The sequence below is a fragment of the Lepisma saccharinum genome, chromosome 24 (assembly GCF_977018435.1).
Source record: "Lepisma saccharinum chromosome 24, izLepSacc3.1, whole genome shotgun sequence".
NCBI lineage: Eukaryota > Metazoa > Arthropoda > Insecta > Zygentoma > Lepismatidae > Lepisma > Lepisma saccharinum.
Window position 1 is genome coordinate 54,374,016 of NC_139252.1, and position 27,668 is coordinate 54,401,683.

The 27,668-nt window shown below is 36.7% G+C and overlaps 2 protein-coding genes across 2 annotated transcripts in view; one reads left to right on the plus strand and one right to left on the minus strand.

Annotated features, from left to right (window-relative positions):
* Adsl (adenylosuccinate lyase) overlaps positions 1–27,668 on the minus strand; it is a 521,028-nt gene that overhangs the window by 111,095 nt on the left and 382,265 nt on the right. The gene's annotated exons all lie outside the window — the stretch shown is intronic.
* LOC145978044 (uncharacterized) lies at positions 7,642–24,818 on the plus strand. Its single transcript, XM_083110444.1, has 4 exons — positions 7,642–7,838; positions 10,206–10,256; positions 14,270–14,416; positions 20,219–24,818. The coding sequence occupies exons 2-4, from the start codon at positions 10,224–10,226 to the stop codon at positions 20,483–20,485; spliced, it is 447 nt and encodes a 148-aa protein (XP_082966570.1). The 5' UTR covers positions 7,642–7,838; positions 10,206–10,223; the 3' UTR covers positions 20,486–24,818.

Sequence of the window (27,668 nt, forward strand, 5' to 3'; positions counted from 1 at the left end):
TTACCCTCAGGGGTTGTAATAAATTGCAATAGACCACCTACAGGTAATTGGTAATGATTTAAATTATTGTTAAATATGTACAATATTTTACCTGTTTCATCATCAACATCTGTAAGTATGCTGTTCAGATGAATAATTAACAAAGCACTTAGTTTAGATATCATATCAGAAGAGGGTTGTGGTGTTGGCAGGTCCATAATAGCCTGTTTTTTTAACCCAAATAAGTTCATAGGCATGTTTATTTATTTCAAATCATGCCCTGTAATTGGGCATTGTTTGCCACTTTTCAAATCACAATGACCCCATGGTAGAGTATGTATGCCACATGACAAAATGCATCTCTTATCATCATGTGGGTCCAGAGCCACTTTTCTTACAATATTGCTAGTCAACAAGTGATCCACACTCTGAATTCTGGATTCTGATGTTCTGATTGTGCTACATGATTTGAGGCAATTTTTGTAATCTTCAAATTCAAGCTCTTTGTCAACAGTTACTCTGGCAATGCCCTTGGCCTTTTTTGCAACAACACCACTACATGTTTCAAAGCTGTACATCTTGGCTCTTAACCCAGCAAATGCCACAATAACATCACCAAGTGTCTCATCTTTTAACTTGCCAGGCACCTTTTTGTTGTGGTGTTGAATCTCTGTATGTTCACTGGTATCAAAATATTTAAACAATTCAGGCTGTGTTATATCTTGATAAACATCTTCTGATTGAATATCAAGAACAAAACTATCTGTGTCCATGTACATCAGTTTTACACGATCCTTATAAAAAGGCTTCAACACATCATAATACAATTTTAACATGTGTAATTTGGCCAATTCCAATATCACAGCCCAAATAGGCTTATCAAACTTAATCTTTGTTTTTTTCATGTTGAAAAGTGCCATATTCTCATCATAAATTCTTCTATAATTGAAATTAGGCTTTGCAATCAATTTTTTGCTCCGGCTGGGGTCAGTAATTATTTTAACATCAATATGTTTTCTGACATTTTCAATTGTTTTGCCATACACTGAATTGACCATCAATTTAAACAAAGTTTTATCAAATTGGCTCAATGCAGATGTTCGAAGCTCTGTGTTTGTATCAATATATGGTTTCAACCATCTTGAGTGCCTGAACCTCAAAACTTTTCCAACTTTGGTCACTTGAACACCATGATTCATCAGGAACTGGAGGTTTTTGTAATATATGACATAATCCTGTTTCGGCTCTAGAGTCATCATCAATTTCTTCTGTTTAGAGCCAGGTGAACACTTAACCTCGAGAATTGGGGGCAGATCAGAAAATGTGTTGTGTAAATCATCAGGAATTGTCAGATCAACCTCTAAGAACAGGCCATAGTTACTGTCATCATAATCCTTAAGATCTTCAATATTGAAATCTTCGACCCACTCAAGCCCTGCATATGGCAGTTTTTTTCATCATGGCATAACCATAGAGGCTGTTTGCATCTACATACAGTATATAATTTGATGGCAGTGCTGGATCATAATCAGGAATATACTTGTTATTTGCTCTGGCATATCTCTGAGAACATTGCACCATGCCTCCTCTTATACATTGTTCCATAAACAGATACATATCTTGATCCTGGATCAGATCCAATTGCATTTTAGTGTTTAAAAACATTGCAGACCATGCTAGGCCCGGAGCACTGTAAAAATACATTGGATCCAGCTTATAATTTTGCATGGAAGATTTTCTGAATGCCTGCAGTATATCAGCTAAGAGGGTCACATCAAGTTTTAAATATGCCTTGTGATAATCACCAAATGTCTGGCATTTTAAATTGTTCCACATCAATTGGGCATGGTGATAATCTTCATCAGTGATTCCAGATCCTCTGATTTTGCTGTAAAACTCTTGTTGTGGTGGCAAAGAACACTCATCAAATTTAGAAAAATCTGTAACATAATCATATGGATATACACCCTTCCGCCTAATTAATTAATTTCAGGTCTTGATTTGGAAACAAAGCACATGTGATTTTGAATTGATCATCAGATAATTGAGTGGCCAGTGTAGCCAGGCTAGCCGATAAAATTCTGTAGGAATCAAGAAATCTTAAGTGAATAGGAACACCATTAACTTTAATTATTTTGCTAATGGCAATATATTTTCCATTATTTTCAGCTAAAATATTTAAATTCTGCTTGTCAAACCCCTCGTACCTGATCAAATGATGGAAATCATAATTGGATGCACCATGGCAAAATATAGGGACAAATTTTGGTCTGTGGATCTTAATATTACAGCTATTACACAGGGCCATTAAGAATTTTCCATCTGTATGAGAATGGTGATGAACCTTGATATTTGTATCTGAAAATTCAGAATCACATACCGGGCATTTTTCTGCATTGTTGAAATCTTCAATCTGATCCTCTGTTAAAGGCAACATAGGTTTTGATTTTAATAAGACATTAGATGCTATGTCATGGCACTCATTTTCTATTCTATGTGCAAATTCTTTGATGGCATCTGGTCCCATGTATAAATATTCTTTACTAACAACACCATCCTGTACAATCACATAATAAAAACTAGAAGGTTCATGTAACTGGTATGGTGTAATTGAAGATTCCTCAGGATCTGGGCTACAGAATGCAAGGGGTTTGAGGTTTGATTCAAAATCACACACTATATATGCTGGGTGTTCCAACAAGGCTTCAAATTTTTTGAATTTGGAATTTTCATTTGGGTTAGGCATAAGCATATGAACAGGTTTATGGTTGCCACAGTATTTCAGATGCTCAATTAACTTGTTTTTAGCAATTTCTGCATTCTTTTCACAAACACCATTCACCATTTTTTGACCATCAAATACAGTCAAACATCTTCTGCACAACTTGAATATTCTATTAGATTTGTCTAGTTGTGTTCTGACTAAAGCTTCAAGATTTTTTATCAAAGTATAATGATATGTGCCATCCTTTTCAATTAAGAGCAGATCAATCGCAACAGCAGAATCATCATCAAGTGTACTGATTCTGAGAGGATCTATCAAGCAATTGCCACGGCCAGTAGAACAAATAAATACATTAATAGATAATTCTTTACCATTAATATCCCTGGCTTTTTTTTTTCAAATTTATCAATATTCTGAACAGACATTGGATATTCTAAACCCTCCATTGCCTCATCAAAATCATTTTCATGTTGTTTATAATAAGTTATTCTATCAGGATTCCTTGAAACTGGATACAAAGCAGCTAAAATACACCACAAAAAGCATTTCTCATCAGTATTTTTTATATTAACCACGGCTTGTTTGTTTTTAATATTGGCAGGTAATGGCAAATATGTAGATCCTTGTAATGGGCTGAATTCAGAAATATTAACGTAGAGCTTGTGTGGAGATCCGCATAGGCTCCATCCAGACTCTTTTCCAGCAAATTCAGTGTGTTTAATATTCAATTGATCTATCAAACTGCTTATTATTTTGTCTGAATTTGCATTTGAATATACCGGTACAGTTTCTGTTATGTGGGGCTGTGTAAATTTTGTGCCATTTGGCTTCTTATATTGTGTAAACAATTTGAGGGACAGCTTATAAGAGCCATTTTGTGCATTTAGAATTGCCTGCACATCAGGATTTATACTGTTCAAAAAATTCTTAATGTCACATCTTGGCTCTGATACAAAACGGTGATCCCTTAATTGGCCATTAAAACTGCTATGGATGGGTTCATAGCGTGGCTGCTTTGCTGGTCCAGCATTAACAGGTGTTTCATGCTTCCTTTTCAGACCAGATGTAGATGGTTGTGGGGGCAATGTTGATGACTGTTCATAACAAATACACTTATGCCATTTGTAATAAGCCTTGCTTAATATTTTATGACATCTTGGACACATTTTTGTGGCCTTTCTGCATTTCTTAGGGTCACAAATATGCCGGTGTCTAGACCAATTAGAACTAGATATATTTTTATTACACTGATTGCAATATTTTTGATTTGGCATTTTTGTTGTTTGTTTATATATGGACAATATGCCAAAACAATTATAACAGCAGCTAGTGGCTGAGCTGGTGCTTTTATACCCAAACAACAGCAATAACTAGGCTCTGGTGATCCCCAATATAAAATAGTTTTGCTCTTTTATGCTGTTGTACAACACACTTTACCAGGTTTCAAACCTCAGCTGTATATCAGCTAGCAGTAAATATTCTCAAAATATCACATGTGGGGATATTATTCTGCCACATGTATTTCAATCTTACACATTTTACCAGGGTTCAAACCCAGAGCCTCTTGATTACAAGGCAATAATACCAACACTTTGCCATCAGGGGAGGTCCACACACTCTACCAGGTTTCAGACCTGGGGGCCTCTTGATTACAAGGCAACAAGACTAGCACTTCTCCATAGAGAGGTCTTAAACCCAGAAGCCTTTGATTATAAAGCATATAAGCCATGGGACTATGTCCACATGCAATACACATTGAATATCAGAACCCAGAAGTTATGAGCTGTATATCAGCTAAATACAATTCAAAGTTGGTCTTTGAAACTGTGCAATGAATAATCTGTAAGTCCCACTCGTGTATAGATTAACAGAACGAGACAAAACCTGAATCCAATTCAGGCTTATATGACAACATGCAAGAGGCCAATGTTCTTTTTACTAAGAATTTCCCTTGGAGTCAATAACATGATGGAATGTATGGGGAATTTTCTCTGAAAAAGCACAGTGTAGATTTTATCTCATGCATGCAAGCATATTAAATCTCCTAGGTGTGCATAATTTATTGCTGGCCGGCACATGACTGATCAAAGATTAGAAAAAACATGCAAGCAATTTGCAGCCTGACCTTGTCCTATTGTATTGATCTGTAAGTTGAAGAGTATAAAAATATAAGCATTTTTGCCTTAGTTTTTAAGTGTAGCCAAAACAATATCAAGGGGGGGAGGGGCATATTTTTGACAAGTTTATGGACAACAAACTGAGAGATGTAGCTTTTACACAAATGGGCAAATCTGTCTGAGGGGAGTTCTTCTTTTCTACACTAGAATTCAAAATTCTTTAGATTTAAATATGTACACACATGGCCGATTGGGCTATATGCCCCCTCTTGTCATAATTTTAAGTGTGGGCAAATCGGGGCATATGAACTCTTCTTTTCTACACTAGGATTCAAAATTCTTGAGGATTAAGAGCATGTCACACTTGAAGAATTGGGGAATAAGAGGATCTTGGCATAATTTTAAGTGTAGGCAAATCGGGCTGTTTAATCAAATAACCTCTTCTTTTCTACACCTATAAGTGGTGCTCATTATAGCATAAAACATACTACTCATTGAAATTCGTATTTAACTTGTATGGCACCCAAGAATATGAAATATGTTACATTCTCTTGAGAAATGTCCATTCTTTAAAAAGAATACTAAAGTTCTCGCCTTCTCTCCACAATAGCGGGAGAAGAGGGGGCAAACACCAGATTTTTATGTTTTTCCATTGAGATTCGGGGGACGTGCCCCCCCCCAAGTCTCCCTTCCTCGGTCCGGTGTTCTGAATTGTACACGGTTGCATGCTCTGATGTTTTAGCTGCAAAACAAAAGTTATCCGAAGTAGATTACTCCCATAGTGCCCGAGTTATAACAATTTTCCTCCAAAGAGTGTTCGAATTTAAAATTCCCGCCGAGAAGCCCGGGAGATAGAAATTTCTCTCTCTCTCTCTCTCTCTCTCTCTCTCTCTCTCTCTCTCTCTCTCTCTCTCTCTCTCTCTCTCCTCCTGCCATCACTTGTTTCTGGCGCCGTGGTTGTGTTACGCATAAAAGGGGCCTAAAAGTTTAGGCCGAAACTTGCGAACGAGATTTCCTGTTCCCGTGCAGAGTTCCATAACGATATCTTTAAATAAAAAAATCAATAAAAAAATCAATGAAGACGAAATTCCCTGACATTTCCCTGACTTTTTTTGACAGCTCAAATTCCCTGACTTTTCCCGGTTTTCCAGGTCTGTCGCCACCCTGTACAAGTTAGCAACCATGGGAGGTCACACAGCGCTTTTCTTGTTTATTGTGACAAGACATAGGTTGAGCTGCTCCACTGTTCCCGACAATTACATCTATTGTAATGAAAAATCAATTTATTGTGATTTCGAGAAATTTATTAGTCTTCATTTTATTGAAGTTGAACAACTTAGAATAATCATTGGTGTGATCAGCAAATGTAGTATTTTGTATATTGTTATAAAAACTGGAGCCAAGCGGTGCTTCAAGCTTTGGGGACGTAGACCTCCATTGAGCTTATTAAGAAAATAGAATGTCCTTTATGTCCTACAGTGAAATAAAGATGAAATTGGAGAAAACAATAATATATCTCTTATCATCTAATAAGTAACACAGACTTGTACAGTGGGATGCATAAGTATTCCTCGGCAAATTGTCCATGGCATTTTTCATCACTTTTTCTCTTACACCCTATGTGTTTCTAAGGAATATATTTTTACATATGCTGATGCATAGGTTGTCTGCAGCTTGTTTGATGTTTCGTTTCAATTCTTGTCACTCTCATTGGTTAAAATAAAGTGCATGAACATTCTGATGAACAATTTGCTTAGTAATACTTATGCATCCCACTGTACTAAACCTACGTGCAGCAAGACGCCGCAATATAGATTGATTGATTGAGTTGGTGTTTTAAGTCCACTTTATGCACAGGATGGCTAATCGAGAATGTACCAACAGTTTATAGTGGGATCCGAACACTATGTGCCTCCACCGGGTATCGACCCCGGGTCCCCTTGAGTACAAAGGCGACGACGCTACAATTGCGCCATAGGAGATGCCCTCCGCAAAATAGAAGAGAGACTTTGTGGGCCTTTAACAAATATGTTTCTTTGTCCTTCAGTGCTCCTTAATTTATCAAAAAATGAACGTCAAAAGTGTGCCAACGACGTTAGTTCTAATCTCGTACACCCAACACATTCAGACACTATACAATGGCCTGCCCAGCATTTTCGAAAGGGAGCTTACTTTCTTCTTTAGAAATACTGTGACAAAGGGGATTACGACTCCCATCAACCCACCCCCCCTTTTGGTACACCTCTGATCACATAACTGGGGAGTGGGGACCACTCGCGACGTCACTACTTTCATCCTGGAACACAAATATTACTTCTTTTCCGGATTTATTTACTGCTTGTTTGATTTTCCTCACTTTACCCGTAACTGTGACCTCTGCAGAACGCGTACTTTCGAAACTTCTGCCAATAAAATATTATCTGCGGAATAATGCTCCTCGGCAAAGATATCAGTTTTTAATATCCTTTGATACATTAATCGCCGTTACTGTTACAAACCACGTTTTGTGCGTGATTGATGCAAAAGTGATTATTCTTAAGGGTGCAGTACAAAAGACAGAATAATAATATAAACAAACATTTAGGATTATGCAATAAACCCTCCGTCGCAAGCTGAATACATATGCACATATAGGTTTGCCATTCGTCGTAAATTTGATAATACTAGACGATGAACTCTTGGTAAAGATTGGTTACTTTGGCTTTACGAAAGTAACTATTTATCAAATTACTTGTTCACAGTCGGTTACTAGAAGCGTTTCAAATAATCCGGTGGTGGACAATTTTTAATAGCCTGTTGTGTACACGACTTCCAATTCGGTCTCGTGACGAATTTTTTGCATCGCGGGACAAAAGAGAATTCCATTCCATCGTAGTTTGTGCATAGGTTATTTTGTTATTTACGGGATAATAATTTACAATAAATAGTGTTATTACGACCCAACTGCTTAGGTTGAAAAGGGCAGCTTAATTCTGTGTAAAAGAATATTTCTAATAGTCAATCGATTAGTTACAAAGGTATATTTATGAATGTGTTTTATTTTTTCTTATTTTGTCTCCAACTACCTGCGTATATTCTAAACTGTACTAAAGTATTAAGAATAAATAATACAAAAGTAGATAATGCTTGCAATCATTATTAACAATTAATAAGATGGAATTTGCGAAAATTTTGCTGTGTTGAAAAAAAGTACAGAAAAGTTTTTTTTATATAAATGTTCCCCAATGTTAGGACACCATTCACTATTCAAAACGCGAAATGCTGAAAGTTTGGGAAAATCAATCTACATACGTGGTTTAAATCATTTTGGATATTCTAATATATCCTAATATATATTTAAAATTGGATTTGAGTAATTTTATTTGAGAAAAATAATTTTAATTATTTTCTTTGGGACATGCACACATGGCCAGTCGCTCTCATTTATGTAAAGGTACTATGTGTATGCTAAGTACCGTGCGTTCATTTCGATCTTCAGCCGAGAGATCGGGAGAAGCGTGGCAGGCGGCGCTGACGGAGATGCCGACATTTGCAGCCTGTAATGCCCGCTTATTTTTATGGACATATGCATACATTCATATAAATATTGCAAAACGAGCACTAACTTGTGTTATAAGGGTACGGTTTTAATTTTAGTAGCTTAGTAGCTGTATGTGCTGATGATTTTGACACCTCCATCTCACGGCATAGAGGTTTGTTTGGAGAACGTTCTAATGCTGCACCAATTTCATCGAGTTTTGCTTCGGTTAGAATCCGTCGTTCTTGCTTAGGTGTTTTAAAATTTAACGATCCAGTTTCTCGTAATTTAAGGACAAGATGTCTAACCGTATCTCTATGTGGAGGTGAAACGCCTAGGAATTTCTGTACAAATTGCCTACACACGTCTTGACACGAGTCTGTTTTCACGTAAGTGTCATACATAAGAATTCTTTGTTCTAACGTGAACCTTGCGGCTGGCATTCCAATCGTCTCACTGACACAACACACACACACACACTGCAATAACACAAAAAAGTAATGGCAAGTAACCAAGAATATCACTCTTGCGCACAGTACGAAATTAAGACGCTCTTGGTTTACATCTGCTCACCACTATATTCACAGCTCTGTCTTCATCTAGTCGCGAAGGAACAAAAAACTCGAGCTCTGAGATTTCGGATTGCAAGGAAGCTCACGAAAACCATTGACTTTTAACGGTTTTGTCTGCAGCGTAATCTTGATACAGTGTTGCACATTCGAAACCTCCAAACGATCGACACAAAACTCTTTCAAGGATATAAACTTAAGCAGGACATTACTGGTCAAAACTATGATTAAAATGTTTTATTATCTTTGGCTCTTAACATCGTTTCTAAAGCGTATTTTTTGTGTATATAAGGGCAGAACTTGGATGAATTACAGATGATGAATTATAACACAGGTTAGCGCTCGTTTTGCAATATTTTTATGAATGTATGCATATGTCCATAAAAATAAGCGGTCATTACAGGACACAAATGTCGGCATCTCCGTCAGCGCCGTCCGCCACGCTTCTCCCGATCTCTCAGCTGAAGATCGAAATGGACGCACGGTACATTGCATACAGTTATATTTGCTGTCTGATGTACAGTTATCATCCAAATATTGTATGAGTGAGTGTATTGCAAGTAATATATGTACAGCTGTTTTAATGTCCTTGAAATAAAGTCTGTTTTCATCAAAATGTATCTCAGGAACATTAGTGGTAACAGTTCCATATGGGCACAATGTATTTCTTCAATTTTACAGAAGAAACTACGTAAGGAAATGAGTTTCTGTGGTATTTTCAAAGTTCATGAAGGTATTTTCTTTCATCGTTGAATGTATTCTACCAGGAAATTAATGTATTTCTGAAGAGAAATATATCTGATGCACAACTGCCGTTGCTTCTATATGCATCCTCTACGTGAACCGGATGTTGCATACGTTTATGACGTAACCCCCTGTCAGTGTTTCCAACCACGCTGTGATTTTCTGATGTTGAATTCCACTACGAACCCTTTTTTTATAACTATGTTTACCTAACCTTACCATGAATGGTTTTTGGGGCATTTTTCAGATAAGAAGGTTGGAAACACTGAATTCCACAACACTACTCAAGCTGTGCCTGCTATATTACGTATTACGGAAGGGAAAAAAAGAAGAACAATAACTATTCTTAATGTGAAAAATTTAAATTATTTTTGTGAAAAAAGGAACATACCATCTTGAAGAATGTTCTGCAATGCAGAATAGGTAAGAACGAATGTTAAAAATGATGAAATAACGAGTAACAGGTGTTCTGCCCATAGGGAACTGGTAATCACTAAAGCACTGATTAGATGTCACATAAATCATTAATGATTAACATGGTGTGTCTATTACAGCATTAACGGAAAATCAAGATGTGCAGCTATTTGTTCAAGGCATTGGGACTTGTGAGTTTTTCCTGCTTTTTATGCATCTGCAACGTTCTTCAACAATAAATACAATACTGCATGATTAAAGTACAAACTATTTTGCGTTAATGTATAAATAACATGAGAGATTTAAGCATGTAAGGGGAGACCTTCTGAGAAGGCACTCCAACATCAATCTCACTGCTATTTACATGTGAACAGGGTGTCCGAAAAGTAACGCAACTGAGATTTCAAAGGTATGTAACTTTTCTACAAAAAGCGATAGAGACATGAAACTTATGGGTATTAACTCTGTCTATGTGGATATATTAAACGAGAAGATCATGCTCTACATGAACGTTCAGTATGCGAAAAAAGTTACTAAGGTGTATGAAGTGAGACGTGGATAAAAGACAGCTGTGGAGTCTCTTGCAAAAATTTTCAATATGTATCTGTGGGTATTTATTGAACTGATAAAAAGAACAATTTTTTACACATTTTATACATTACAGACTATTAATTACGGCATATTCATTAAAAAGAGTATGCTTTTTTTTAAATTACGAGGTGTGCTGGCAACATTGGTCGTGTCAGAGGGCAGTAACAGGTCATGAACAACATCTGTATGTTATTCAATCAATACCCAGATGAAGTAAAATATTTGGGTAAAACTTCGGTATGGTCCCAACGGGTTTCTTCATTTTTACACAAGAAACTACTTACTGTAGCATTTAGAAGTTCGTGGAGGTATTTTCTTTCATTGTGGAATCTATTTCATCTGGAAATCATGTACAGAAATATCTCTCCGACGCACAATTGCTGTTGCTTTCATTTGCTTGCAATACGTGAACCACATGTTGCGAACGTTTGATGACGTAACTCCCGGTCAGTGTTTCCAACAATGCCGTTTTTTTTGCAAGATGACAATTTTAACTATGTTTGCCGAACCTAACCTAACCTAACCTTGCCGTGCATGGTTCATGGGGCTATCCGTGAATGGTTTGTGGGGATTTTTTGGTTTGTGTGGCTATCCGTGCATGGTTCGTGGGACTATTCATGAATTGGGGCTATCCGTGAATGGTTTGTGGGGATTTTTTGATTGACAAGGTTGGAAACAGTGGATACCCACTGATGATCTACCATGCTAGTCAAGCTGTCTCGCCATATTGTGTCTTACAGAAGCGCACAAAAGGAAGAACAATAACCGAAAAAAGCAAAGCAACACCTTGAAGAATCTTTTGCAATGCAGAATAGGTAAGTGCGAATGTTAAAAATGACGAAATAAACGAGTGAGAGGTGTTGGGACCATACACATCTTTCTGTAAGATAAATTTCAATATTTTTATTTTATCTGGGCATTGATTGAATAGCATAAGCCAGATGGCGGGCACACCTGGTACTGCCATCTGACTGACCAATGTTACCAGTACACTTCGTAATTTTGAAGAACATACTTTTTTATGAATATGCCATACTTAACACCATAAAATCGTCTGTAATGCATAAAAAAATTCATTATTTTATCAAGACGATAAATATCCATACAGACCATTGATACTTGTAAAAAAAATTGAAAACATGTCCACAGCTGTCTTTTATCTATCTTTTTCACACCTTAGTAACTTTTTCCGCATACTGATCATTCATGTAGAGCTTGGTTTTCTTGTTTAGTGTTTAAGAAATATCCACATAGACAGTGTAAGTTTCCTGTCTATCACTTTTTGTACAAAAGTTATATTAAGTTCAAAATCTCAGTTGTGTGTCTTTTTGGACACTGTAGACTGTGGGTGGCTTGATAAAGATTTGGCCTGATCTCCTTCCAGAGGTGTTCTTCATTCTTGGTACAAAGTTTACTCCTTTTCCACATAGAACTACAATTTTTTCCACCCCATGGGCGAGTCTGTACATACCATTTTAATCAACATTCCTGATAATTGGTCTTTGAACCTTGAGTTTTTATGTTTTCATTTTATGCACAGATAGCATAATCGAGACTGGATCTACAGTTTATAAAGTATGATCCGAACCACTATGTGCCTCTACTGGGTATCGAACCCAGTACCCCTTGATGACAAGGCAATGGCATTGTCACTACACTATCTTTGAACCATGACTTAGATGAGTTGGTATTTCCCAGCCATATGTGCCATTACCTTTCTATAACATCAGAAAGTGAGCCGGGACATTGTCTTGAAGCAGTGCTACACCTTCAGACAGATGCTCAGCTCTGTAGCAGAAGAATTAAAAGATAGGCAAAGCTGCTCTCTACTTTTAGTACACTAAATGTCTGCAGTATGTGGGTAGATCAGGACAATTCTTTACTAAACCACTCTAGTAATTACAAGTTATTTAAGTAATGGTTATTTTTTTTCGGCATTAAGTTTCTTTATGTCCATGTACTACACCTTTTCACTGCGGTTATTTGAGCTTCTCGTATTTCTATCTTGTTTGTTGTACATTTGTACTACTCTAGACGATGTTCATAATCAGGATTAATCATGAAGCAAAAGATGGGACAAATGGATTAACACATCCATGCCTTCCCTGGGATTTGAACCTAGAACCTCTGGCTTTGTTGCATTAATCATTCTCCTACAGAGAATGCTAGTTATTCAGTCTTGCCACAAGTATTGCCAGAAAACTTGCGTTAAATTTGGAACCCCATAAAAATTACTGTAAGTACAATTTACAGCCAGTCCTTAAAAAAATGCAAAACATGCGCTTTAATAATGTATCTTTAAACTTTGTAATATTTCATATTCTTGAACTAACTTAAAATTATTCCGATTCCCTCCCTAATGAAAAACAAGACACCTTGACAGTGTCGAATCTACGAGTCTATCTACAATGTTAACAAATAGTTTGCAGAACAAGGTACTTGACTCTTTGACATCAGGTACAGTTATTTGGGGGGGGGGGGGCTGGGTGTTTCATAAATAATTCAGGGTTTACAAAAATTTAGTGCAAGTAAACTATTGAACTTATGTCAATGAAACCAGTCCAGAAGGAACGAGGAACTCAGTTTTTTTTAACACCTACAAATGTTCAATGTATGCACCATGGGTGACACAGCACACATCGACACAATAGTTCACTTCTTTCCATACTTGCATCAACAAGGGCCTGTCAATAGTGTCTATGCTCCCTTAGGGCTGCGATATCATGCTGCATCAGCGAGACAAATACCCTGTTTTTGATGAAACCCCACAAAAAGAAATAACACGGTGTAAGATCCGGTGATCTTGGGAACTAAAACATTGCACAAAACACTGAGTGATGTCGCTGATTTGAGTGTCACCTAGGGGCAGGGATACGAACTCTCAGCTTAACAAAACAGACATGCACAAACTTTTTGTGTTCCTTGATCGTTCTCGACGTATGTTGAATAGCTTACTTGCAATAATTTTTTTGTAACCGAAACACCTGATATATCTGAGAAAGTAACGTTGGCTTTTCGCCAAATTGATCAAAAATTGCTTTAACTACCTATGCATTAGCCATAAGACTAACCACAGCACACTCAACTGGCACCGAAAGAACTTTCAAAGTCTTCCTTTTTGCCCAAGAAATGTAAGAATGCCGATCCCCGCTACTCGGCTGGGTTCTTTATCCTTCAAAGAATGGCCAGAAAACGGAAATTTTCCACCCCTTTAACAACTTAGATCGAAAAATATTTTAAAATTAACTGGTTTCCACAAGCCTGCTTCCAGTCACGTAGCCCAGCCTTACAGTACTTATATTGAAGACTCGAAGAAATGAATTATGTTGGCATTCAAAAACAGTAATATTGAACATGCAGAAGTTTTTCTAAATGAAAAAGGATCATGTAGTGATTTAATGTGATGGGAATAACATGCACAATAACTATAACTTAAAGCTCACAATTGTTGGCTTATTCCTTCATAGGGGTGGGTTTAAAAAGCCAACATTGGATCTTATTGCCCACCTAACTTTTAGTATATAATAAATGGGGCTCCCGAACTGTCTTGCTCACAAGGAGCATATGGTGTGATTTTCTAACCTACAGCTTTTTTCATTGTTTTTCAAAACAGATACTGTCCATCGTATGTGCTGTCGTCCTGTTTGAAACGAGTTGCAAAATATACGAAGACAAATACCTACCACCAGCAATAATTGTACTGTCAATCATAATAAATGCAATAGTGCTGGGTGGTTCCATGGTGCTGAAGCCAATATACGTAAGTATTTTGGTGAATTCTTTCTGTTTTTAAGTACAAGCTTTTTTCTCTTTGTTTTATGTTGTTAGGTAGTCTGTGCGATACAGCTTGACCAAGGAAAGAAAACCTTGTAAGCAAACAGAGGGAGTGTAATCAGATGGTTACCCTGTAATCCTGCCCCTGCATTGCCAAAATGTGTGGCATTCTTCAACACATCGTCACCTTGATTGTGTACCAAGTGTTTGTATTGTCACGAAGGAAAAAAGCACACAATGGACGTTTCAAACGAAGCCATGCTGGCTCGGTAGCTCAGTTGGTAGAGCAATGGCACAGTATGACAGAGACCCAGGTTGAAATCCTGGTTGAACCTGCAGTTTTCGTTGAAATCCTACATAATATTTAATGTTGTTGAAATTTAGATATTGAAGCAAGGGTGGGGAGTTATAAATATGACAACGCAGGGCCAAATGAAGGTTGTAAGCAAGTTTGCCAGGGTTGTTCTCATCTTGGTTGAGCTGTAGCAATGCTTGAAAGTATTTTAAGGTCTCAACATGCACTGAACTTCTTCTGTAGTAGAGACTGAAACCCTATAGAAAAAGATTGTGCACAGATATATATATATATATATACAGGGTGCACCACAGGAAATAGTACATTAACAAGTGGCAATCCTGCAGAAAGGAAAGTGCAGTGGCACCACCTGTTGTGCCCAAGCGGAACGTAAGGGTCTAACATTTTGCCGCGTTCAGGTTTGTATTAGGCCTATGGAAAGGATCACAATTGCACAATTTCAAACAGAAGATTTGACACCAGGTGGTGTGAAACGGGTTTAGTAATCGATAGTGTGGGGACCAAGACAAAAGTACATATGTCCTCAACGTTCATTCTGTTGCTATGCAGGGTACACTGCATGTTAGTCGTGGTTTGCTGCATCGAATTGCAAAATGTGATTTACAGTTCGACCCATACAAATTACAAGTTCTGCACCAGCCATGATAGGGGAGATAAGGTTACACCAGTGGAGCTGAGTTGTCTAATGTTATATTTAAAGTATACACATGTTATTACACGTATCCATATTTGCAGTGTGTCTGTATTGATTGCTGCAATGAAGTGGCAAATACTTCGCACAGGCAGTGCTAATTGGTAGACAGAATTGCTAGCTCTGCCGCTTGCACAAAAAATGCTTGAACGGGTGGAATACACTCAAACCTTGTTAGTAGGGACACAAATTTATGGTAAATAAAAACTGAAGAGAGTGGTAAATAAAATGTTAGATCAGCGGTGGAAAAAAAAAATTGGCACACACTTTTTCCTTATGAGAGGAAACAACATACAAAAGAGCTATAAATTGATAATCTACTTCATTTTTATATACTGTACACATACACATGTACTTAGCTCTCCAACCAAGAAGAAAATACCAACACAAAATTACTTAATTTCTAAATTGCATATCTCAAGTGATTTATTCATTGTATGTATTTAAAGCATATCCTTATTTTATCGCTGCTACAGCTAGCAAGTTCAGCAAAACTGGAAGTTGAGTAGACATTCGGGGGAAGAAAGGAATGCAGCTTGACAGGGAGCGAAATTTTCGAACTGAGATTGTGGTTCTTCAGCTGCAAGTGGTAGGAAACTTTAGGCAAACGTTTCGTTACAAATCTACAACCTCGACTGCTGGTTTTTGCTTGTTTTCTACTTAATTTGATGATATTTCACGATTATTTCGCGAAAAAGCGTTCATTTCGTGGAAAAGCACACATTTCGCATTACTTCGCGAATAAAACTCATGCACATTTCATAATTGGTGGTGTAGTTACGTGCAGAATGTTCAAAATTGCATCTTTTTTTTCACATTTTGCAATTTCGCGCATCGCGAAAATTCAATGTCCCTACTTGTTAGTATACGTATTTCAGTCATTTTCTATGGTAGTGGGCCCTCAATATGGATCATGAAGTATAAAAGATCAAGTGAAATTGAAAATTAAGAGAACTTAGTCATCATCTCCATGTTAAAATGCAGTTTCATATTTCTTACTGAGATGTGTGAAAATTAAATAGATGATTATGGGCTGAAACTACCTAGGCTGACATTTTATGTTTCTACGATTATTTTCACATTGAAATGATGTTCGATTGAATGTTATAACTGCATTTTATTATTTTGCAGAATATGATTATCCTTTTTGGTGAGTGAACAATGACGTACACGTACTTGTACTTGTTGCACTATGATACAATATTTTTAATCGCTTAGGCAGGTCTGTCAGCAAGTTTATCCGTTTACATTTCGGCCTGTAGATATTGCATACTTTCATATGTATTGTATTCGAGTCTTACAAAATGTACGGAATTAGGATTTAGAATTGTAATTGTATAAAGTGGTTTCCTTCCATGTATGGGTTTTGGGTTGGAAGTGCTGCTCATTAAGACTGAAATACGGGACGGGACGTTGCCAATCATTCCACTACGAGTGCGGTACGCTCGAAAGTGGGAGGCTTGAATGAGTTTGAGCAAGCGTAAGTGGTTTCATGCAGCACACTAGTACCTACCCTACATTTTTGCTGTGCTGTTTCCCTTGGCCCACTCTAAGCAAGGGAATTGTCACAACATGGGGGGATTGTGTGTTGTCCCCTTTTTTGTATTGTTATTTTTCTTATTTTTACATCACTTTTCTGCCAGTTTAAGCTAATTCTGACATGGAGGGGAGACACGTAGCATGTGACTACTGTGGAGATTTGCATGGCAGTTCCCCCAATGTTACAGTTGCTAATGCTGTTGGCTTGTAACCAAGGTGTCCCGAACTCAATTTCCGTAGAAGTACATTGCACTGTGGTTTGGATTTCACTTTAAAGAGCAGATCATGTTGATTATGCTAAATACAGTAGACTTAAAAATATTTTTTGCTGTAAAGCATTGATGCCCCATGCAGATATAAAAAATGTCACAACTGAAAGAACAAAATTGTGCATAAAACAATAATTTCTCGATGAAAGTTGCTTGCTTTTCAGTTTTTTATTTATGGGAAAGAGGTACAGTTTCCTTCACAGAAAGTGAGGATTCAAGAAACGGAAAGGAATGCATGGTCTAGTGAGGGACCGAAGCTAGAATTATAGATGGGCGCTTATGGAAGTAAACTCATTAAAGTGCTCTAGGAACATTATTTAACATTACTATACAAAATACATGAATTGAAAGAATAAAGGTTGTTACAATAACAATAATAAAGCCACAAGATTGCTATCGCCACTAAAAATTTTGTCTCCATAAGAAATACATGGTAGTCGAAATGCTATTTTTAATAAGCTTTATGCCTCCCCGATGGCGCAGTGGTAGCGTTGTTGCCTTGTAATCAAGGGGTCCCGGGTTCGATACCTGGTGGAGGCTCAAGTGGTTCGGATCCCACTTTAAACTGTAGGTCCAGTCCCGATTAGCCTTACTGTGCATAAAGTGGACTTAAAACAACAAATCAATCAATCAATAAGCTTTACCTAGCTTAGGAATCAACTTAGCTTATAGACCCACTAACAATTGCAACGCAAGGTGAAATCCTCAGTGTTCTCGTTTTGTTTCTAATATATGTGTGCATTTTGAAGAATTGAAATAAACATTCACCTTATGTGAAATTATATGTCACCCTCATAAGTTAATATTTTTTTTGTGTTGGACATTATGGATGTGTTTCAATATTAAAAGCTAAATCATATTTATGCCTTTAACATCTTCATATTACAACAGCATTATTTCGCTATTCAGTTCCATTCACATACATTGTTTACACCAATATTACGAGGCGTATTCGTAAAGTAAGTACCGTTTGCAAATATTGTCGCTGTAGCGATGCAGTCGCGACCGTGTGAGTTCTCGCTGACGTCTTTCATCCGTTAGTTAGCCACAGGCACGCGTGGGAGCAGGTCATGCTTTTTCTTTGTAGTTTTCTTAAGGTTTGAAATGTTCAAGAAAATCAATCGGCCCGTCAACTGTGAAGTCCGGTCTGTGATTTATTTTCTCAATGCAAGAATGGTTGAATTCTTGCCTAGAGGACAGACCACCAACAAACATGCCTGCTGTGACACATTAATCTGGTTGCGTCGTGCAATTCAAAACAAAATACGTGGAATGCTTAGTGAAGGCATTGTGTTCACAGCAATGCTCGTCCGCATACATCCCAACAAACTCAAAATGTCATCACGGTATTCGGCTGGGAACAATTTGTTCATCCACCAACAGCACTGACTTGGGACCAAGTGACTACCGTCTCTTTCTTCATCTGAAGAAGAAGTTTCTTGGTGGTCAGCGTTTCGACGAGGATGACGACGTTGAAGCAGCAGTGCATGGATGGCTTTCGTAACAGGCGAGAACATTCTATGATGATGGGATACAAAAACTAGTGCCACGCTACGACAAATGCTTGAACAATGGTGGAAACTACGTAGAAAAGTAGTTTAAGGTCTGTAGAATGCAATGCAAATCAAAAAAGATACGAAACTATTTTACTTTATTTTTTACACCCTTTCGGTACTTACTTTCCGAATACATAGGCATGGGCACACCAAAATCATATTTTTACAATATGGAGAAGGGGTGCAAATACCCACGAGTTTTCACTTTCATGTAGCAACTTCGTGCCATTTCCAATGGTGCTTGGCTGAAGTTTGAAAGAAGGGCACTTCAGCTTTTACTTTTCCAATTCTAACACATGTATTTGGTTTGTACATTCAAATTTTTATGTTCATAATTGTTCTTGAAATATATCAAATTGTGAGAATATATAAATGGCTAAGTTCTAAACTGGAGTTGATATTCCAAAATGAATGATATTGGTTCTTATATTTGTCTGAGATGGTGAGCTGGATGTGATCTGACATGGAACAACCCATTCTTGTCATGAAAATTGTTGTGGGGCATTCCATGACGAAGTGCCCCAAAAGCTCTGATGCATTTAAAACTAAATGCAGTGCTGTAATTTTATTCTATCTTGTGAGTCAGCAATCTAAAATTGTCATTTGGATAGAAATTTAAGAATTATGCATACATAATTTAGTTAATAGTAGAAGGTATTTTACATATTCTTTGTTCTTGTATTGTGATCCCTCTGGGACACTGAAAAACATTTAATTTCTCCTTTAAGTGTTGCATTTCCCCTTCAACAGAACATTCAAAGATCAATTACTTCCTTTCTTTGTCTTAAGGTAAGGTAAAGTTTTCCATGCATCTGGCACTGTGCCATGAAGGCACATTTAGGGCACACATTCGCGCTCTCTGCCATTTTGGAGGTGATGTGATCAGCATCACACTCTGTCTACCTTTACCCCCACTCAAGGTTGCCCCCAGCTACCCATTGACTTGAGGCTGGGTGAGCCACAGAACCTCTTTATTCAGGGACAAGGTCAGAAAAATTCTGACCTTAGATTAGATCACTCACCCCAAGAATCAAACCCGGGTCTCCCGCATGGCAGACATCTCTCTCTGTCTCATTTAAAAATTCACTGAAATTAAATTAAAATAAAGTTATTTTTAAGTAAAGGCAAGTGTTTTATCTGTCCCACCCATGACAAAAAATTATTCACCTGTACCTATAAATCTGGGAAAGTATTCTAACGGTATTTACGTTTAATTAACAGTCTTTAGTTTAATAATTCATTGCACAGAAATGGTAAGGACAATGTTGCTTAACTGTTAGTAGTGTAGTTACTTTAATGTCAAAAATTTAGCTTGCCCATGACTTTGGAATGGCCCTTGTCTATTGACACTATTTTAAAATTTGAAATGTCCATTCAAACAATTTCATTCTAAAGCTGCTTTCATTCCATGTTTCAGATGATATTTCTGCACTTAGGAGACATTCTTCTGAACTCCATCAGCATCGCCATTCTCTTTCCGTGGCCTAGTTCAGGAACATTCCCAAAGGATTGTGATGCCTCAACGGTAACCACCGTAGCGTCCCTGCAGATTCTTGGTATCATATTTTGCGCAATTAACATTGTGTTTGAATGTTGTGCATTGTGCGATGATGGAGAAAGCCAAGAAAGTCAGAGTCTCCTGCGAAGACCACGAAGACGATGGCGCAGGAGGAACCGACATTAGTCCCAGGAATTTGGATAAGAGCAAGTTTTCCATCATGATGTTTGGTTACGTTTTATCTCAAAGAACTGTTATGTTTGAACAAAGAGAGTTGTGTTAACAAATGCAAAATCTGCACATAATGAAATAAATATTTGTGAATCATGAAAATTAATGCACAAGTAATGAAAGTAATATCCAAGAGAAATCCATTAATTCTACTAAGTTGAAGCGACACATTTTGAAATGTGATCTTAAAAATATTTAATTTATTAATTAATACAAGATTGAATTAAAAGTAATTAATTCTTGCACAGGAGTGGCCTTCCTGAAGAAGGCTCTAACGGTAACATCATAAATAACTATGCAATACATTTTAACATATGGCCAACTGCCATGTCACTACAGATACTAAAATCTGGCTAGCAACAGTGCAAAAGTTTTGACATGTTTACTATTCTGATTTATTGGTACATGTTGTACAGAAAACACAAAAACATTAAAAAGCATATACTATACTCATTTTAAAAAAAAAAGCTAATGAAAATTTCCACAAGTGAACTCCAATTATTAAAAAGACAGCAACTTAGAAATGGATTGAAAATTCAGGCAGGTTGCCCTGTATTTGTCTACCCCTGGTAATATCAGTTTTTGAATGTACATGGCACTTTTCAATACTGTACACCTTGTTCACTTGTGCACATGTTTGTAATAAGAGATTTGCTGCACCATTGATCACTGTTGAGAAGATCAATTGTTCCCACAATTCAAAACCGGCATATGTAATGTTTATCACTTGTATTATCAACGTGGATTGTGTTATCAACAAGTATTGTGTATCTGATGCACTAAGCACAAACGTAATGTTTATGGGATTCAAATATGAGCACCACGCTTCAAGTTGTAATCATGACATTCACCCAACATCCTTGTTATCAGTATGGTTGCACTTGTTTCATTTCGTAAAGAGTGTCCATATTGTCTTTGCTTATCATAGACATTATTATTTAATTATGTCTTAACAGCATTGTCACCATCCAGCACGATAACTTCAAAAAAATATTATGCATGAACAACATGGCTAATGACTGAAAATGCCAAAATGGCATTTTTTCACACAATGAATGGTGTGTTTACAGTTTTTAATTGCTCAGTATAGTGTCTAGCATCAATATTTATTTTATTGTTTTAAGTCCTAAACTTGCTGTGATGTTTTGTTGCATGATGTTTGTTAGGATATAATGAATTGACAATCACTACTTGTGCATTACTGTAGGTACGTACCGAGATAATCTTGTTTGACTTTTGTTTTTTGTGTTCATATAAACATGTATTTATAATGTGTTTGCCCTGTTATATATTGTGCTGTAATGTGCGAACAAAATGCACGTAAAATCTTTTAAGTGCATAAAGAATTAGCTTTGGTGTTTACGTATTATGATAATTAACTTTTATTGTGGTAAATTACATGTACACTGCACAATACACAGTATATGATCTGGGAGTATTTGAAATTTCCACATGACTAATTTACAATTTTGTTGATATGTTCAAAGCCTTGTAGAATGTTATCTCAGGGTTAGTAGAAGTGTAGAGGTTGGTGGATAGAGTGTTTTCTTGTAAAGACGACATAGGTGAATTTATCTGGGAAACTTGAAGAAATCTATACACTAGTGTTGTTGTATACTGAAAAAACTGTCAGAAAACTGAACACACGCAACTGAGTACAAAAGTGGTTGATGCCAGTTGCTTACAGTTTCTGCCTTCAGATAAATTGAAAATATTGACAGGGACTTACTACATATAACATGAAGTATAAAATATTGCCCAATGTTTAAAGTGAGCAACATGACAATTTTTTTTTTCAATATTTTACAATACAAAAAAAAGTACACGTTGTTGAGTTTGCTTTTAAATCCACTTTATGCACAGAAATACTAATTGGGACTGAACCTACCCACGGATGGAATGGTGGTATGTTCCAAGTCTAACTTGGAGATACAAGACATTAATTAAATAATGAAATGATTTAAACATGAGTTACCAAAAAGTCACCAAAATGTACTATAGTACAAAGAAATAATATTAAATGATAAATATATTTGCTAAACTATTTCACTCAGTGGCGTATCCTGGAAATTTGACTCGTTTACTGCAACATTTCTTATATACAGCGTGTTTCAAAAAGAATATACGTATTTCGCATGCATATATTTATTAAACTTTAAGACATACGAAGATGAAACTTGACACACATACTTACGAACCTCTCAAGTTAAGATTACAGATGTTCAATATGTCCTCCAGCAGGGACACGAACAATATCACATCGATACTCAAATTCCTCCCATACTCAGGCAAGCATGTCTTTCGTCACTGATGTTACGGCAGTACGGATCCGGTTCTTCAACTCTTCCAGGTTCTGTGAGAGTGGTGGTACATAAACATTGTCTTTAATGAAACCCCACAGGAAGAAGTCACAGGGTGTCAAATCCGGTGACCGTGGAGCCCAGCTGATACATGCTAAGTCGCCAGCTCCTTGACGACCAATCCAACGGTTCGGTAGAGTTTCATTCAGATAATCACGCACTTGGCGACTATAGTGAGGGGGTGCCCCGTCTTGTTAAAAAATGAAGTTGTCTTCGTGCAGCCTCGGAAACAACCAGTTTTGTAACATAGAGAGATACTGCTGACCGTTAACAGTGTTTCCATCAAAGAAGAATGGGCCGTAAACAGATGATCAGGATATCGCGCAAAACACATTCACTTTGGGCAAATCTCGTACATGTTCAATGAATGCATGTGGGTTCTGTAGGCCCCAAATGCGAACATTATCTTTGTTTACCTGACCACTGACATGAAACGCAGCTTCGTCACTAAACACGATGCGTTGTGCGAAAGTGTTGTCATTGTCAATAGCATCAAGAATCTCGTTACAAAACACCACACGTTTGCGTTTGTCATCAGGATGCAGAGCTTGTAACAGCTTGTACTGCTTCATAACCAGCCGACGTCTCAAAACACGCCAAATTGTTGTTGTAGGAAGTTGTAACTCCCGACTGGCACGACGAGTTGATTTTGAAGGGCTACGTTGGAAAGCAGTTTGAATTCGTGCAACATTTTCTTCAGGAACACGAGGGCGGCCAGGACTCTTTCCTTTACATACACATCCTGTATCTACAAACTGTCAATACCATCTGCGAATGTTCCACCCATTCGGAGGATCAATTTGGTACCTCAACCTGAAACGTCTTTGCACTGTAATCACGGAATTGCACTTCGCAAACTCGAGAACACAAAATGATTTCTGCTGCGGAGTAGCCATTTTAAACAACTGACGGTTACCAAGCAAAACAGAACACAACTGACATCTAGCGGCCATTATATAAACTAGACTATGTATTTGTTTCTCTAATAGCCGAGCCGGGGTGCAGCAATCGATAGTTTGGACAAAATAATACTTTGTAATATGTATATTCTTTTTGAAACACGCTGTATTTATTATACACCCACTACCTGGATGAATTAGATATAGTATATAGAAGAAGAAAAAAACCACCAATCTAGGCATGCAAGTACAACAAAAACCAAGTCCGACAATTTTGATATTTTTCATAAAATTTCCCCTTTCACTGAAGATTAGATGTAGAATCCCCTTCATGTAGAAACACTGTCTCTGCCAAGCATGGCACAGAAACAGAAATGAACAAGCAGTTTTCTCCTGCCAACACAGTTTCCAGCAGCGCAACTGACCACACTAGCCAGTGTGTTTTTAAAATAGGCACCTGCCCAATTTTCTTTGGCTCCATCGTCCTCCCCGCTCGGGGATGAAACCTGGTTGTCAGAAGGGTGCGATGAAGAACGTCTTTCAGTTCTTTAATTAATTTACTTAAATTTGGATTTGAAAAGCTTCTTTTCATATTTTGCATATTATAATGAGCGATTCTGCATACATGAAAGCTAAATTAATAAAAAAAAAAATGAAAAAAGTTGGTTTAGTGGTGGTAAATGCAGTAACCTGGAGTATACGCAACTGGTAGCATTCCTCATACTACGCACAATATGCAATGACCAGTATTGTTAGACATATCAAATATAACTTTTCTCACAATACTCTGACATTGTTCAAGGCTGTGAATAAATGTGTTACAAAATACTAGTTCCTATCTTTTGCATTTAGATCTTTACATGGAAATAACTTTCGTAGAAAAATTACATTTTGTAAAAGCATTTGCATATTTTGATGTGGACAATTATACATTTGTAATAACTTTATGTAACACGAGAGCAAGATTTTATATGTAACTTTTTAATGTAAATAAAAATTGACTCATGTGATATGTATTTGATAAATAAATGAATTAATGAAGTGTTTTATTTGTCTTATTTGACACTGCTTATCTGCCTTACGGCAATAAAGACAATGAAAATTAGATGAAACTTATGAAGGGACTTTGACCTGAAACCAATGGTGGTGAAATTATTTAACTGCTCAACACAATAAGCCATCAAAGCACCTAGTTCCTGTTTTACATGTGGAACAAAGGATGCAAGTGTGATATGTTCATTTTTTTAATACATTTTATTGAATTATTGTGCTTAAGATGAAGAAAGGGAGCACTGTGTGACTACAATTATAGTCTGTGCATTTTTTCGGGGAAGAATGGTTCCGATACTCTTCAGTATGGTTTATTTATTGTTATTCTGTTCATTATAAGGATTACTCAAAGTATTGTGTTACATGTCCGTGAATGATAACGCATGAATGTCATTACACACACATTTCTTTCACTACAATAAAATATCATTAGTTTTATTCTCACCTACAAAAAGATGCTGGTATGGCATACTGCCAAAAAAAAGCACTAATTATAGTTAATATAAAATAATTTTATGCCAAACTTGCATTTTCAACCCATGAAATTAAAGTTTTTTTTAATAAAACTTTATTTCTTCAATTTTATTTATGCAATTTTCTTCAAAATTTCATGAATATATATTTTGTAGGTCCATATCCTGGCAAGAATTACCCAATTTAAAAATAAAAGTGCAATCAATAAATATTGAATGCAATAACAAATTGTTATGGACATTAGAATGAATTAATATACATTAAAATTTCAATTAATTATTATTATTTAACTAAAACCTTGTTAATAATAACAACAGCTATTGAAACTAGTATTTTTGGACAACTGAAAAACTGAACCGGTCGTTAAGTATATATATACAGTCATGCAACCAGATTTTGCCATTATTTTTATTATTATTATTATTTGGGATTAGTGTTGTAGGTATTTAGTCTTGTTTGTCTTCAACAAGTTGATTTAAAGGTATTGGTTGCCTATTCTTCTGTGGCACATGTAGGTCTTATTTTAACAGGAATTATAACAATAAGAGTGTGTGGTATACGTGGTAGTCTTTCCTTAATGGTGGCACATGATTTATGTTCTTCCGGACTTGGTTGGAAAGAAAAGACCTGTATTTCCCCCTCTTAACAGCAGTTCCGTCTGTTCGAACACTACAAGTACACATAGTGCATCCATTTTACATAACTGCATCAGTTTCATTAATGCTGAGTGTTATAACAAATTGATATACCAATTTAGAACTCGGAAGTAAAATATTATAGTTGTATGTTGTCTATAATTGCCTATTTTAGTAGTAAGTGCCTCTATACAATTCATGCTCTGATTTTCAATGGTGTGACTCACGTTATGGCTGGTCACAGTTGGGCACATGGTGAAGTTGTCGTTCATTTGTATCAACTTCTAGCACCTTCTTTGTGGAAGGGAGTGTAGACCCACATTGGTCCTAGGGCAAATGTATCCGAGGAGAATTACTTCTTTCATTTTTTTGAAAATGGATGAGAGTATTAATTGTGCATAGAGAGTCAGGCTATATGATGATGGCATAAGATATAGGGGCTATCCACGAGTAAACAAAAACATATCGAACGGCACAATCGATTGTGTAACTGTAGCACAGCAACTTCTGGTTCACGGCGACCGGGTAATTCAAGCACGTGCTTATAGAAAACGAGAAGAAAGGCCATATCGGATTGAAATGGATCATATGAAAGCACTTGACGACGAGGAGAAGAGATATCTGGGGAAAGTAGAGGCCTTTGCATATCAATTGGATGAGCAACTAGTAAGTAATACGGCATTATTCCAGGGTGAGATCCATTTGCTGACCATCGTTGCATTTGGCGATATTTGTAGCCTACGTATTTAATAGAAAGTATTTTTTCTTACACAGCGAGAGTGCTTAAAGCATATAAATCTTTGGATGCATACATTTATGTTTTAAGTGAAAAAGTGTGAGATGTACGAACAGATAAAAAGCAGAACAAGGAGCTTTTTTCTTTGTTCAGTCAGGGCAAGTCAGAAGGATGTGGCAATGCACACTTGCTGGTTTCGTTCCCGTTTGAATGCAGAAATACAAAACGCTCATTGTTATTTTAAGTTAAACATGACGATGAAGATGAATAATAAACTGGAAAATTAATGATGGCACAAACACAATGACACACCATTGCCTGACCAGTGTTTAAACCTAGGACCTATTCTCTATCAATGTTGAAGAGATTTCCATTGCAAAACACGAAAATTAATAATAGTACACGCACGTAGTTTTCTGGTTACACAAAAATTTAATACAGTTCTTCAAGAACTTAACGTGTAACCTAACTATGACCGAGCATCTTTTGAAAGGAAAAGTAATATTTTTGCTATCACTAAAATGGAGAGAAAATCGAATGTGAATGATTTCTCTTCTACCTTTAATGAAGTAAGTGCAAGGGGGTGTAGGATGCAAAATTTTTGGTTGTGACGGAATCAGGATGGGGTATTTTTAAAGTCCTGACGTTGAAAATGGGAAAAATAATGTTATTTCCCGACTAAATTGGGAGATTATAGGGCCGGAAAATATTCAAAATTGCCCGATACTACAAAAATATGTCAATTATACACACAATTTCACCCTCAGCTGATGATTTCTGGAATAAAAACTGCTAATTTCAATAAATTTCGGACATTTAATACAAAAAAAGTATGTAGGGAATAAACTACTTTTAAAGTCTATTATTTAGATTTTCTGAAATCTGGATTGGAAAGGATTTTTTTTCAGGTCCCGACTTTTTGGGATCCTGCACATCCGTTGCTTCCAATTTTCACGCCTGAGAGCTTTAATGCAATAATTTTGG

What these genes read in the sequence shown, in the direction of transcription:
- LOC145978044 (XM_083110444.1), top strand. Translation starts at nt 10,224, where the DNA reads ATGTGCAGCTATTTGTTCAAGGCATTGGGACTT. An exon ending in TGTTCAAGGCATTGGGACTT is followed by an intron (nt 10,257 to 14,269) that starts GTGAGTTTTTCC and finishes TTTTCAAAACAG; the next exon opens with ATACTGTCCATCGTATGTGC. An exon ending in TGGTGCTGAAGCCAATATAC is followed by an intron (nt 14,417 to 20,218) that starts GTAAGTATTTTG and finishes TCCATGTTTCAG; the next exon opens with ATGATATTTCTGCACTTAGG.